Source organism: Callorhinus ursinus, unplaced genomic scaffold (assembly GCF_003265705.2).
Source record: "Callorhinus ursinus isolate GAN/ISIS: 27379988/994484 unplaced genomic scaffold, GSC_fseal_2.0 scaffold9, whole genome shotgun sequence".
Lineage (NCBI taxonomy): Eukaryota > Metazoa > Chordata > Mammalia > Carnivora > Otariidae > Callorhinus > Callorhinus ursinus.
Genome location: NW_027397071.1, coordinates 49,822,972 through 49,837,578, shown reverse-complemented (window position 1 = coordinate 49,837,578; position 14,607 = coordinate 49,822,972). Strand labels below are relative to the sequence as shown.

The 14,607-nt window shown below is 43.3% G+C and overlaps 1 protein-coding gene across 1 annotated transcript in view; it reads left to right on the top strand.

Annotated features, from left to right (window-relative positions):
- PGM1 (phosphoglucomutase 1) overlaps positions 1-14,033 on the top strand; it is a 59,941-nt gene extending 45,908 nt beyond the window's left edge. Inside the window, exons 8-11 of the mRNA XM_025871768.2 lie at positions 5,148-5,283; positions 8,121-8,304; positions 10,803-10,937; positions 13,383-14,033. Coding sequence (XP_025727553.1) covers positions 5,148-5,283; positions 8,121-8,304; positions 10,803-10,937; positions 13,383-13,472 — 545 coding nt within the window. The 3' untranslated portion in view covers positions 13,473-14,033. The remainder of the gene's footprint in view (positions 1-5,147; positions 5,284-8,120; positions 8,305-10,802; positions 10,938-13,382) is intronic.
- Positions 14,034-14,607: the final 574 nt, after the last annotated feature.

Below are 14,607 nucleotides of genomic sequence, written 5' to 3'. Positions count from 1 at the left end.
GTCCCCATGGGAAAGTTAGAAGAGCCCGTCTCTGGAGATTTCCCAGACAGAACACCATATTGGTATGCTGAATACCCCACTAAAATTAGGCAGACAACCTCCTTATAACTAACTCAGTTAAACTATTGCCTGCATGTTTGTCCCCCTCACCTCTGTGTCTGTGCTCCTCTGTGAGGACAAGTAACATGTTTTCTTATTCATCTTGGTGTTTTCTCATGTACTTGGAACATGATAGGCACTGATTCGTCGTTGTTGAGCATACAATGGAGTATGGGTTAAGACACGGACCCTGCCTGTCAGGCACTTACTATGTTCCTCCAAAGGAAACAGTTCCAGGGGCAGTCACAAGGCAATACACGGTTCACTGCTAAAGGGAAAGTCTGCGGGTGGCTGGGGAAGAGGCCCTGAAGGCTGGAGTGATCTGGAAAAGGCTTCCTGAGGAGTTTACCTGTCCTTTCAGAGTAAGTTCATTTGTGCAGTAAAAGCCAAAGAAGACAAGACTGTGGAAAGAGCAGGTCTGCTACACCTCCCAGTCAGTCAGCTGGGGTCTGACCATTCCTGGGGCCAACCCTTACGGACGGCGTGCTAGGCACCAGCCAGGGATATACCTCAGAGTCGAGGTGGGTTAAGAACAGACAGGGTATGATAGGGTAAGGGTGAGCATGGAGGGCAACAAGAAAGCTGTCCTGAGTTGGGGTTGAAAGTAATTGCAGGAGATGTTAGCCAGCCAGGCTAATAGGTATATATGGAGTGGACATTTTCAGGCAGAGAGAATAATGTGTTTAGAAGACCAAAAGGGAGGGGTACCTGGGTGGTGCAGTTGGTTGAGTGTCTGACTCTTGGTTTCAGTGCAGTTCTGATCTCAGGGTCACGGGATCGAGCCCCATGTCGGGCTCCACGCTCAGCAGAGTCTGCTTGTGTTTCTCTCTCTCCCTTACCTTCTGCCTCTCCCCCACTCTTTCTCTCTAAAATGGGTAAAATGAATCTTAAAAAAAAAAAAAAAAAAGACCAAAAGGGAGCTAAAGATAGGTAGAGAAACAGAAAGACAGAGAGACATGACAGACAAATGCAAGTGTTTTCAAACAACTCCCTGTAGCTCTTTTTCAGTTGCCACTTCCCCATCCTCGGACCTGTCACCTGGCAGAGGCAGGAGCCCAGCACTCCTGAGATGCCCATACTGGTAAATGGAACCTAATCCCCAAACTGTTAGCTTTTGGCTCCCTCAGCAAGGGTTGACATTTTTCTTGGCTGAGGCCTGGAGTATGCCCTGACTGAGCTGAGTTTATACTTATCACAAGGTGCTGATTAGGCCGAAGTCAAGTGACAGGTGCTTGAAGATGCTGAAGGGGCAGAATTCCCAGGCACTCAGTTAGTCCCTGTGCTGGACCAGGTAGGAAGAGTCCCAGTGCAGAGCCCACCACTGCCTTTGCATCAGCCTGGACTAGGGGTGTATGCTGGCACTATTTCCCTTTCCTCACGATTATGGGAGCGTGGATTCTTTCCCCTTTTTTAAGTTAAAAGAAAGGATACCAGGAATTCACAGTCATGATAGGAAAATTAGATAGGGAGGAAGAGGAAAACACTATAATGTCACTGCCCAGAGAAGAGTGTACTGGGTTATATTCCATTTTCTTCACCAATGTGTACAGTTAAGAGACATTATTTTTGAAAGCTTAATAAGGTAGTGGAAAGTACTCATTTCCCCTCAAAAGTTTCTTATTTTTCTCCTTATCCATAATGGTATTTTGCATTTATATAGTACTTAACAGTTCATAAATATTTCTACCTCTATCACAGTAAGTCTTACAATTGTGTGAGAAAGGTAACACTATCCCCATTTTACGGTCGAAGAAACTGAGACTTGGAAAATCAAGTTAATAAATAACAGTTTCAAATTCTGGTTTCGTGACTTTTTTTTTTTAAAGATTTTATTTATTTATTTGACAGTGTGCAAGCACGAGAAGGGGGAGGGGCAGAGAGAGAGGGAGAAGCAGGCTCTCTGCTGAGCAGGGAGCCCAACGTGGGGCTCGATCCCAGGACCTTGGGATCATGACCTGAGCCGAAGGCAGATGCTTAACCGACTGAGCCACCCAGGTGCCCCAAGTTTTCGTGACTCTTAAATGTAAAGCATCTTCCATTGAAACAACTGCCATGACTGCAAAAGCAGCAACTTTAAACACACACACATACACCATTGCCTTTTTTTTTTTTTTTTTACTCATAACTTGTCATCATTCATCAGAATCCTAAAGAAAATGAAATGTACCCAGACTTTTGGGGCACCTGGGTGGCTCAGTCGGTTGAGCATCTGACTCTTGATTTCAGCTCAGGTCATGATCTTAGGGTCCTGGGATTGAGCCCCACTTTGGGCTCTGCACTCAGCAGGGAGTCTGCTTGAGATTCTCTCCCTCTGCCCCTCCCCCAATTGTTCTAGCTCTCTCTCTCTCTCTAAAATAAGTAAATCTTAGAGAGAAAAAGAAGTGTACCCAGAGTTTCTGAGTATTAGAGTTACCTAGAGTTTTGATTATATGAAGATGCTTACTGAGAGTAGTCAGAATTTCCAGAGACTAGAGGTCTTGCAAATGGAATAGAATATTTGTGTATGTTATCCAAGGCAGATATTTTGTTGATGATATTAGGTGTGTGATTTAGTTATCTCCAAGTAACTTGGTTAGAGTTGGGTAAGATTTTTAGATTTTATTTTCATTTCCTCCTAAAAGAAAAAGAATACTTAGAACAGGAAAAGCACAAAGGGACACTGCCCCTTATGCTTTCAGTCTGCCTCAAGAAATAAATACAAAATAAGAAGAAAAAGAAAAGAAGAAGGGAGGAAGAAAAATACCCATGGGAGCCAGACAAATAATTCCAAGCTGTATATTTTTGTCACGAATTCTCAGTTTATAGGGAAAGCTGCCAGAATCTTGCTGCTCAGGGTGAACTATTGCCAAAACATCATTTGCAAACACTGTAAGGGCCAGAGAGCTAATTTCTGTTCCTTGAGATAGCAATACAGGCAAATAAAAGTCCATAGATAAAGAAATTAGGTAAACCAAAAATTTGTTACATAAAGTGCTAAAAGTATTGCCAAACATCTCCAGGTTTTGTCAGCTTCCAGGTTCTGAGAACTATGGTTTCTAAAAGTGCTATTTTATTGAAGAGAAGATCTTTTGAAAAAAAATTGTTTTTATGAACCAAAAAGAAAATATTGTAGATTGATTAACTGATAAACTCATTCATTGCACTCCTGTATAGTTGTTTACCTATTCCATGTGCTAGTCTAGTCACCAGACTTAGTCATAAGGATAAGTAAGAGATGTCTCTAAGAAATAGGTCAGAAGTGGGGTGAAAGACTCATAAATAGATGATCAAGGAGTATGGTACCACAGCAGAGGTTTAGAGCAGGTCGCTGTGGGAGAAGAAAGAGGGCATAGCTCGTAACTGCCTAGGGAAGCTGGGAACTAGTCCCAGACAGGAGAGGACATATGAGTTGGGTCTAAAAGGATGAAAAGAGGAAGGAAACAAACTTAACTCATGCCTACTACATAGCCAGCATTGTGAGATACTCTGATGTTCTCAGAAGAATAAGACCCAGTGGGAAGTCAAGAAGGGCACACAGGCACATAAAGAATTCAAGGCATGATAATGTCAAAGCATTATGGGAGAGGGATTGTACTGAGTCCTATTCAGAAGTCAGAAAGTAGCGCTCAGTATGGTCCATGTGTGGTGTTTGTTTTGTTTTGTTTCGTTTTTAGAATAAGGGAGATAAGGGCTAAAAAGGAGAGTTGTGTCCCAAATCAGTTTCTTGGAAAAGGGTCTCCATGCACGTAAGCACATCCAGAGGAGCCAGTTTGTTAGTTTTGGTAAAGATTTAGCAAGTACCTTAGAAGGGGACAGATGTGCCGTAGTTGATTTAACCAAACCCCTCTTGGTTAAAGAAAGATGTCCTAGATTGGAGTTGCTGGATCCACAAGTGGGTCCATTTTTAAGGCTTTGATACTTTTTGCCAAATTGCTCTCCAGAAGATTGTACCTCTCCCCTCAGTGGCGTGCTGGAAACCCATTTCCCTTATACCTCTCCTGATACTAGGTGTTCTCATTTTAAAATCTGTGGCCATTTGTCAAGCAAGTAGCAGTTTCTTATTGTGGTTTTCATTTTAATTTGTTTTTTAAAAAATAATGCTAGCTTCTTATGTAATTGGGTACCTGTATTTATTCTTCGGTGATTGTTTATATCCTTGCCTGTTTTCTGTTGAAGTTTTGCTTTCTTCTCATTAATATGTAAATTTTTTCTATATTGAGTTGCATTAAACATCTACTTTATATTGCAGCTGTGGTTTTTTTTTAGTTTGCCAATGGCCTTTTACTTTTACCTATAGCTATTTTGCTAATAGAAATGATAATTTTTTTGTAGACAAATACATAGATTTTTTTCTTTTATGAATTCTGAATTTACCTGTATTTGCCATTCCCAAGACTTAAAAAATATATTTATATATATTTTCTATTACACTTATATTGTATATTTATATTATACTGTATATATCTTTTATTTATATATATCTTCGAGGATTTAAAGGTTTTCAATTTTTATATTTGAATGTATAATCTCTCTGGAAATCTTTTTGGTATGGTGTTTTTTAGGGGAATAAACTGAATTTTTTCCAACTGTCTAGCTAGATATCTAAATACTACTTAAAAAGTAATTCATTCTTTTCCTACAGCCTTGAAGTGACACCCTTATCATATCTTCAAGTCACATATGTTTTGGGTCTCTTTCTAAGTGCTCTCTTTTGTTCCACTAAGCTGCCAGGCTTTTAATTATTGAATATTTATAATGGTCATGTTGTTTGTTTTTTTTCTGCTCACATTTATACTTTATAATTGATATATCAAGTTCCACCAAATTATTCCATTGACACTTTTATTGGCATTTGCCATAAATATCTAAATCACTTTGGCAAATATCAGCTTCTTTCCAATATTATGTTGCTTTGCTTTGTTCCATATGTGGTTCCTTCCATGTATTCAAGTTCCTCAGTCAAGTTTTATGACTTGTTGGATTTGGGTCTACATGTTTACTGTTGAGTTTATTCCCAAATATTTTGGAGAAATCATGTTTCTCATAGCTGCTTGTTGCCCGTTGGCCAGGTTCTGACCACATCCGTGAGAAGGATGGACTCTGGGCTGTCCTTGCTTGGCTCTCCATTCTAGCCACCCGCAAACAGAGTGTGGAGGACATTCTCAAAGATCACTGGCAGAAGTATGGCCGGAATTTCTTCACCAGGTAAGTCACAGCCTGGCTGGGGTACGGAGGTAGGGTGGGGAAGTGGGCAGAGAGTTCTCATGTGTACAGATTTTTTCCTGTCTCTCAAGTGCTAGTAAAACCCTAGTTCATCTAGCCTCTACAAATTGAGGGATTTTAAAATAATTCAGTTAGGGTCACCTTTTATGTTAGCCATAAAGAACGATGCTTTAAAAATTTAGTTAACATATTAGAATAAATGTTTTGTAAACCTTTTAAATGTACCTGCAGGTGGACATGATAATTGAGTTGGATTTGGATTCAGAAGAATAGATTAGAATTTTATTTCTGCCCCTTAGTGGATTGGGAAGTCATTTAACCTCTCTCTAACAGAAAACTGTACTCTTTTTTTCCCATTTGTAGAAATGGAAATAACAGACTGCCATTGAGTGGATTAAATGAAATATGAGTCTGAAAGTGTTTTATAAACTCTGGGGCACTCAAAGTATGGAAACTTTTTTTTCCCTGAAATTATGGAAACAATTATGCTTAGTCTAAATCAACTTTTCTGACTCATTAAAATAGGTCCCTAAAGGCTGCATACTTGTCAATACTTCATTCATTGATTCAATAAATATTGACTATGTGCCTACTTTCTGCCAGGCGCTGGGGATTCAGCAGTGAACAAAATACTTAGAATATGTAGTAATTCTTCTTTGCCACGCATACTTTCTATTTTTAAAAGGCATTAATATTTTTTTTTGAGAAGTGCTTTCCACTAATTCCAATTTGCCTTTCCCCCAGTAAGTGTAAAAATCTAACAAAATTTTTCCTAGATCTCACTATTCTAATTACTGAAAGGAAATATGAGAAAAAGGAGAGTAGATGAAGTGCCTATCGATAAGAAATGCATAGATGTAATTTCTTTGGGCCTCAGTTGCCTTTTTTATAAAATAGGTTGAGTTAAATTAGAGAATTAAAAAACTATGTCACAGATTGAATAGTCCATGATCTCTGGATAGTCAAGCAAGAATTAAACCTTAAGCAACTCAGCCTCCTTACTCAGAATCCCTTTATCAACTTTAGAGAAGTTCATTGCTGTCTTCCTGCTTCAGGTCATTCTTTTGAGGAAGGTATAAGTAATAACTGTCACGTGGTACCGCAGCAGGAGCCCTGGGAAGGAAGGCAAGAATCTCTGCCTTCTAAGAACCGAAAAACCTGATAAATCAGAACAGCAGTCATGAACTCTCTAGAGTCTAGAATATCATGCAGGCAGGACCACGTCTATTTCTGTGCTTCATGGTATCACCAAACACCTCACTCCTCGTGACACCATAAACATGCTTTGAATGAATAAATGAACGAGGTAACAACTGAATAGTAGCCAGAATGGAATAAGGTTGGGAGGGTTTGTTCAGAGAAGAGGTCACTCTGGAATCAGTTAAAAGCCTCCATCTAAAAACCATTTTAACATATTTGTATTAATTTCAGATACCTGCTAACCAGCTGTTGCAAATAAAGTCCCTAGAACCTGCATTTCTAGTTAAGACTCCATCCTACCCTCCATTTACTTAACAAAAGTGCTAGGCACTTTGCACGCATTGTTTCATATCAGCCTCAAAACAGTTAGTGATAAGGCAACTGAGATTCTTCAAGATGAAGCCACTTGCTCATAGCTGCACAGTTAGTAAGCGATAGAAGCTAGATTCATAGCTTGTTCCGATGCCGAAGTCCAGATTCTTTCCATTATGCCTCTCTGTGCCTAGGATTTGTAGAACACTTCCCTCAGATGCCCAAAGGTCACAGATGTAAAGCACAAACACCTGGTTGTAATTTCTTGCTGTTTATCATGTTAACTAGGGGAAAGAGCTGACTTCAAAATTAAGGGGACTGTTGTCCTTGATTCATAGAATCCTGGAGCTAGAACAGGTTGGCCTTAATTCCCCAGTATTTCTCATGTCTCAAAGGTGTCATCTTGCACATATCATATTTGTTCCCTATCACAAATAAATATAGACTCTGCTGTCTTGAGCCTCTAAAAAATAACTCTCTCAAGAGGGTGTGTGCCACTAGGTCAAGAAAAGCCACCTGTCAGAGTCTTTAACCTCATAAGAAAGAAGTCAAGAACAATTCTAGGAGTAATAATAAAAGCCATAGAATTTCTTTTGTGATTTTTTTCTTTTCTTTCTTTCTTTCTTTTTTTTTTTTTTTTTGCTTTGACCCTTTTGTGTCTACACCAGGCCTCCTCCGTCAGGGTGAACCCAAAGCACTTTGGACCAGAATCCACCCTCAATGAAAGGACAGAGGTGTTTCAGATGTAAGGAGTTAGGGTTTGGCCCCTTCTATCTGGTCAGTGAAAACTTGGCCTCACTTTAGGAAGCTCCTGTGGAGACTGGAGCTCTCCTTCACCAAAATCTCAGCAGCCTCAGGCAGGTCCCAGACTGGGAACTGTCCCAGCATTTATCCCAAAGAAGCTCTAGGAGTTTGAAAGAGAAGTGCCTGACTCATGTGCTTCTTGATGCAGCATCCTCTAGAGATAACATTGCATTTATTTCTACCTCCTCTGGAGGCAGTGATTAAATGTTAGATAGAATCTCTCAAAAGCCTTTGAAGCTTCTAGAGCTTATTCTGTAGAAAAGCCAAGATGGGAGTTTTCTGCTTATTCAGAAGCTCCTAACCCTTCCCTGAAATCCTGCAAAGCCTTCCTTTCAGCCCTGACCTGCTCCCTCCCCAGACACGGACAAGCACAGCGTTTTGCCAGCTTTTTCTGAAGTTAGGGGGTTTTGTGGGAAGGGCCAAACAAATGATGAAGAAGGTGTAATCTACCTCGGGGTGATCCGAAGTCAGTGTGTGGGCCCCACCTTTGTGACTTCTTGCAGGTATGATTATGAGGAGGTGGAGGCTGAGGGTGCCAAAAAAATGATGAAAGACTTGGAGGCCCTGATATCTGATCGCTCCTTCGTGGGGAAACAGTTCTCAGTGGGTGACAAAGTTTACACTCTGGAGAAAATTGATAACTTTGAATACAGTGATCCAGTGGATGGAAGCGTTTCAAGGAATCAGGTAGGAATAGATTTATGTGTATTGGGAGAGAGGCCTCAGAGCTTCATCTCTGAAATCTCAAGAGAAGAAAGTAAAAGGCCACTTGATCATTTCTCCTTTGCTACCATTTGTTTCTACAGTTGCTGGCTTTCTGCTGGGTCACACAAAACTTGCAAATATACTCGTAGGGAAAATGGGATTTGCCTTGGTTCTGTGTACTCCCCTATGCCCTCATTCTGGGATTCTTAGCCTCCACTCCAGAGGCTTTTTATATCCTCCAGAATCCTATGCAAGACATTGTGTTGAATGCATGTGCAGAAAGGAGCCCTAGAATCTAAAGCTGAAAAGGTGAACTATAGCCATAGATATCAATCCCCTTTTTTCTCTCAGGAGATGATAGCAGAATGCCAGCCACGAGAGTGACGTTATCATAGACCTTTCTCTGGTATATTCTGATTTCTTAAAAAAAAAAAAAAAAAAGAAGAAGAAGAAGAAAAACTGACGAGGCGTTCCAGACTTAGAAATAGTAGCTGTTACTATCCGTAGCACATGACATGCAGCCAGTCCTAACACAGCAAGACATCACAGTTGAGAACCTGGACCATGTCTGGGTGGGGACAGAGCTGGTAGGGTTTCCTTCGTTGGGTGCCAGAGACCTAAGGCTGCAGACTGGGTCGGCCCTTGCACAGGCTTCTCACAAACACCCAAGGCCCCGGGGTCCTCTCTCTGGTTCTGCTGTTGTCACAGGCTGGACTCACCACTAATAATTTAGAGGCAGAGATAATAAAGAAGGAGATGTAAAATTCTTTTACAGCTTTCCAGTTTGCTTTCTCCTGACGGACCCAGATTTTTGGCCCAGTCCTTCTCAAAGCAGCTAACAGCTTTGAAGTAGATGGACCGCAGGATTGATTTAGTGTCTCTCTGGAGAGCAGGCGGTGGACGGGTGGCTGGAGCGTGGCCACAGCAACCCTCAGCGCCAGGAGTCTCCCATCCTCAAGATACTAGCCCAGTGGGCTTTCTTCCCCATGCCTGTTCACCCTCTGTGGGAATTCTGGGTGCAGTACGATGATTGTAAGCAACGTCTGAGATAATTAGAAAAAGGCCAGGGGTAGAATAGGTAGAGTAGGAGGTGGGTATGGAAGAGGGCAGGGTGGGGTCCACAGGGTAGCAGAGCAGAAGTTTTGTAGAGAAGCCTTCAGAGGAAACAGGCGATTAGGGAAAGTGACCCCCAACTCTGCGCTGCACCCAGCGTCTGTGGGGTGGGGGGAGCTGAGGTGTGTGTGGGAAGGGTGTGGGCATGAGCACGGCTGCTGCTCCCTGCACTCTGCGAGGAAGAACTCAACAGTTTCACGTTCTATAATCAGAGATTGAGTGTTTAGTTGGAAGGCCAGGTAGGAGGGGGAATCTTCCAAAGTAGGTATAGCATCTGCCATCAAGTGGAAAGAATTTAGAAGCTTCAAGCTGAAGCTGTGGATAGATAGACCAACCTGGTGTGTTCCTAGAAGCAAGAAATGGTAAATGGGAGTTAACGGTATCCTCCCTGTGATGACGGAATCGGGAAGTTACTGCATGCATTTCATCTGCTGTCTTCACTGCTGAATGGCACGATTAAACACTGAACGGGATTTGGTGACAAATAGCAGCTGAGGAGCAGTGTCTCTCCTTCTGGTTGGTCTTTGACTTTATGTGAAGTGCTTTGTATAGAAGAATGACAGGCTCATAAAGCCTAGAGAGTTCTCAGATAACTGTCTTGCTGGACCCTTCCTAGCTCAGGTGGAAGAATATCTACCCAAGAGTCTTCAACCTCAAATCCCCTGAAGCAAGAAGATTATTGAGGACAAGAGATGGTGCCAGGGAGGGAAAGAAGAAGGCAGCAGGGGGTTGGGGCCATGGGTTTGGCACGGCGCCCACAGGGACCCTGCTTTGAGTCCTCAGGCATTGAGGGGAGAGTGATCACTGGGTCCTGCTTGCTAGGTTGGGATAGCTGGCTGCTTCTGGGGCGTGTGGCCTCATGTTCTGTGTTTGAGGCTCTCTGTTGGTGTTTTGCAAAGAGTTCTTCCTCTCATTTGTCTGGAATCTCTTCTGCTCTGGTTTCAGCCCATTCTGTACATGTTTTCCTCCTGATCTGGGGATCCAATTTCTGCATCTAGTGACTTATTTGTTGACCTATTTATTAGGCTTCAAACTGGAATGGTTAGTCCATAAATTACAGGGGAGTGGGGAGAGGAGGGGAGGGCAGCCCTGTGTCATCCAGCACCACTGCGCCCCGGATCACATCTCCCACCTGACCCTGGGCATGCTCCACTCCACCCCCCCGCCCATGAGCTCAGCCCCCTTTGGCCGGACACAGTGACAGGCCGACCACGGCCGACTCATGGGGCTTAACTGCTGCTGTTTATCAAGGATCTAATCCTCTGATTGATCAAGTATGGATGAAATTTGATCTCCAGACAAACCCCTTGTAATTTGCCAGCCTTTGGTTTCCCTTCCAGCAAGTGGGTAACACATCTCTTCTCCAGGGCTTGCGGCTCCTTTTTGCGGATGGTTCTCGCATCATCTTTCGACTGAGCGGCACGGGGAGTGCAGGGGCCACCATTCGACTGTACATCGACAGCTATGAGAAGGACACTGCCAAGATCTACCAGGACCCCCAGGTAATGCCCAAGCCCTGTGTCCTGACGACTTAGTCCTTTCTGTTGGAGGGAATGATAGTGGTTGTACAGAGTCTGTGTTATTACAACCCGTTTCTGCAGCAGTCAGATGTGTGTTCGCTTTACTCCATGTTTCCTTCGGTACCTCATAACAACAGTGATAGCTAACCATTATCTCAGTATGTTCTCTGTGCCAAGCTCTGTTCTAAACCCATTACCCAAATGGATATACTCACTGAAGTCTCAAATGAGGTAGACTCTATTATTATCCCTCCTACAGTAAAGAAACAGGGAAAGGTTAAGTGGCAGCTAATAGGGTCACGTACCTGGTGAGCAGCAGAGTCAGGATAACTAATCTTTCAATCGGCCCCTCTTCTGGCGTTCTGGTCTGTCACTGGTCATTTGCCGCTTTGCTTGGTCTGATCGCCTGTTCTGGAAGAGCACACACTGGTTCTAGATTTGGTGCTGGGGCAGAGAGTTTCATGACCCAGCAACAAAGGTCTATGTGGGAGAGTCTGCAGACTTGCAGCCTGGTGGTTTGGGCTCCCAGCCCTACCCAAAGGGTCTCTGGAAGTTTTTCAGAGTGAGGAGGGACCCTGGAGCCAGGGGTGGGGCAGACAGCTTGGAGGACAGCCACCCCAGGGGAGGAGCCAAGGGGAGACAGTGACACACAGGGGACTTTCGCCTTGTTTGTTCCTCACACAATGGTCTTGACAAATGCTCCCCGAGAGATCCACAGCCAAAAGAGTATAGGAGCTGTTGTGGTCCCTTAACCCCTTCTTCAGGATTCATAACACACACTGTACCTTAAGGGCTCTGAGAAAACTCACAGTGGAGACACCTGCTTAAGTGGCATTTCACTGTGCTTATTATTCCACAAAGCTTTTTTTCTTCTAACACCTAATTAAAATCCGAGGATACTCACTTGAAAAGCCTTGGCATAGCGGTTTTGAGCATAAATTTTGGATGTAGAAAGATCTTGTTTTCAATTCAGTTCCTGCCGCCTGAGTAGCTGTGTGTCTGTGGGTAAGTCGTTTCCGTGCTCTGAGCCTTGGTTTCTGGTAGAATATTACCTACTGCTTCGAGTTACTGTAGGGATTTAAGGAGACAAGGGATGCAAAATTCTAAACATTGCGCCTGGCACATAGGATTACCTTTGGAGAAAGTGTGGCTCTTATAGTTGTTTTTACTACAAAAAGAGGGAGCTCTGTGAGAGGACGCTTCCCTTTTACATTTTTTACCGTGGCTAGACTCCAGTTTCAATCATTGCCAGATCTCTGTTGTGCTATAGGTATCCCTAAAACTTAAACCAAAGGCAGCGGTGTCTGCGTTGTAGACCCACAGTATAATAGAGCAAGAAGAAAAGAAGAAGGGAATTATGTTCTTTTGTCTTAATATCAGGGACGTGGTAGACATAATGAATGAACGAAAGGTACGTTTCTTTGAACCATAGTCCTCAGGAGGTGGGAGGGAAGTGGGGAGAGAGGGGGTGAGGTGCCCGCAGTGCAGGGATGTGTCACCATTCCAGCTAGGAGATACCTTCCCTTACTCTGGAGCCGCTGGGCCTTGGCCTCAGCACTTTCTGGAACTGTTGGAGCCCCAAGGGGGAATGGCAGGTGGTGTGGTTAGCACGTGGAGTTGCTTCTCCAGCTTTCACCCAGGAATAATGAGTTGGTGGAGATTAAGAGGAGGGAAAGCAACGGTGGGCAGTAGAAAATGAACTACTCTTGGCTCTGCCTTTGAGGCATTTGGTTAAATCACTTCATCTTTTTGGATATCAGTTTTCTCATGTGTAATGCGGGCAGTTTAGCTAGATAAGTGGTTTTTTAAAACAATTTTCATTAAAAAATTAAATAATATTTATATTTATAAATATATTTATAAAATATTTACATTATATTATCCTGCAACAGCAGAATTCTTTTATTTTTCTCCCTAAGTGAGAGGTAGTTGGGAGGGTAGTGTTGTTGCATTTTGAGAAATCTCTTTGGGGACAGGGTGGGCAACAAATTAGAGGATGCAGAAGTGAAAGTAGAAGCACCATTGTTCCAGGTAAGAAAGAGAACGTTGACTTAGCGAGATCTATGGCCCCAGGTTGGAGAGAAATGGCGCACGTTGAGGGATACATAGAAGGTAAAAGCCACTTAGGCTGGCTAATAGATTGGACAAGGGGAATGTGGGAGAAGAAGGGGTCCAGAGTTACTCTTAGTTGTTCGTTAGCTTTAGATGGTAGACTGCAATGTTGAGTCACTGAGATAGGGGATGCTGGAAGCAGATTTTAGGGGAAAGAACACATCTTTGTGCTTTAGACTTGCAGAGTTTGAGGAACCTTTGGGATGTGGGAGGAGGCAGTCAGACATGTGGGTCTTGGAGGCCATCTGAGGGCGGGAGCTATGGCTCTGTGTCTAGAGAAAGTAATGGAAAAGGTTCTCTTTGTGTCTCCCTCAGGTCATGTTGGCCCCCCTTATTTCCATTGCTCTGAAGGTGTCCCAACTCCAGGAGAGGACAGGACGCGCTGCGCCCACCGTTATCACCTAAGAAGACAGGCCGGATGCGGTGCGTCCCTCTTCCCCAGGACCCGCCAAGTCATCTGATTGAAGAGCATGGACACAGACAAAATGTATCCACCCAGGCTTTGTAGGATTTGGTTTTTCCACTAACCAGTTGTTGATGAATGGCACATTAGTGCGACATCGCCTGTTGAGATGCCCCGTGGGAAAGAGAACGTGGACCCAGGGGCTTTTGCTAATGTCACTCCCTTTTTGTGCCCTTAGGCCCTGCTGCTGTGCAGGCATTTGTCTCCCTAGCACCAGCTTCTGTTCACTACAAAGTGAGGCGCAGGCTGAGCAGCAGCTAGTGAGGCCATTTCTCATGCTTACGATGTGCCGATGAAATGACAGCGCAAACCCCCTTCTCTTTGGTGAATTCTTTCCCCAGTAACTGTTTACATGTGATCCAGCAAAATGCAATTTCTCGTGCCTTCTCTCCAATCAGTTCTTTCCTCAGAGTGAGACGTACTCGTCTACAGATTCCTGCCTTGTTTTGCAACATAGTCCCACACAGGTATTTCGGGATATTAAAGCAAAATAAGCCACTGTTTTCTTGATGTCTTTTTTTTTTCCTTAACTGCAAAATGCTCTTCCATTTTCAGAAAGAAAATAGACTTTTTTTTTTTTTTAAAAAGAAGGTACTGTATTTTGTTTGGATGTCCCAGCTAGAAGACAAAATGTCGTCTGTGCTAGGTTTAAAATCCTTGTACTCAAGAACTGTAATTTCAAATCTTAAGCAGGGTCAGCTGAGCCCAGGATCCATCCGAGGTAAATAAGTAAGCTCGACATCGTTAATTTGGATGAGGGAAAGCAAGATGATTTTCAGGAGATCTTTTTTTTTCCCCCCAGGAGATATTAAATAGCAAAGCACGGCCATGTGCCTTGTGGTGTTGAGATACCATAATGCCTATTGAGGGGACAGAGGCAGAACTCTCAGAATCTGAGAGCAAGATTACTGGCATTTGGCTGGATATCTTGAGCCCATTGGCATCTTACTCATCTTAGAACAATTATTATTTTTTTGAAAGATTTTATTTTTTTGAGAGAGTGAGCAAGAGAGCACAAACAGGGGCAGAGGGAGAAGCAGACTCCCTGCTGAGCAGGGAGCCCGATGCAGGGCTCAA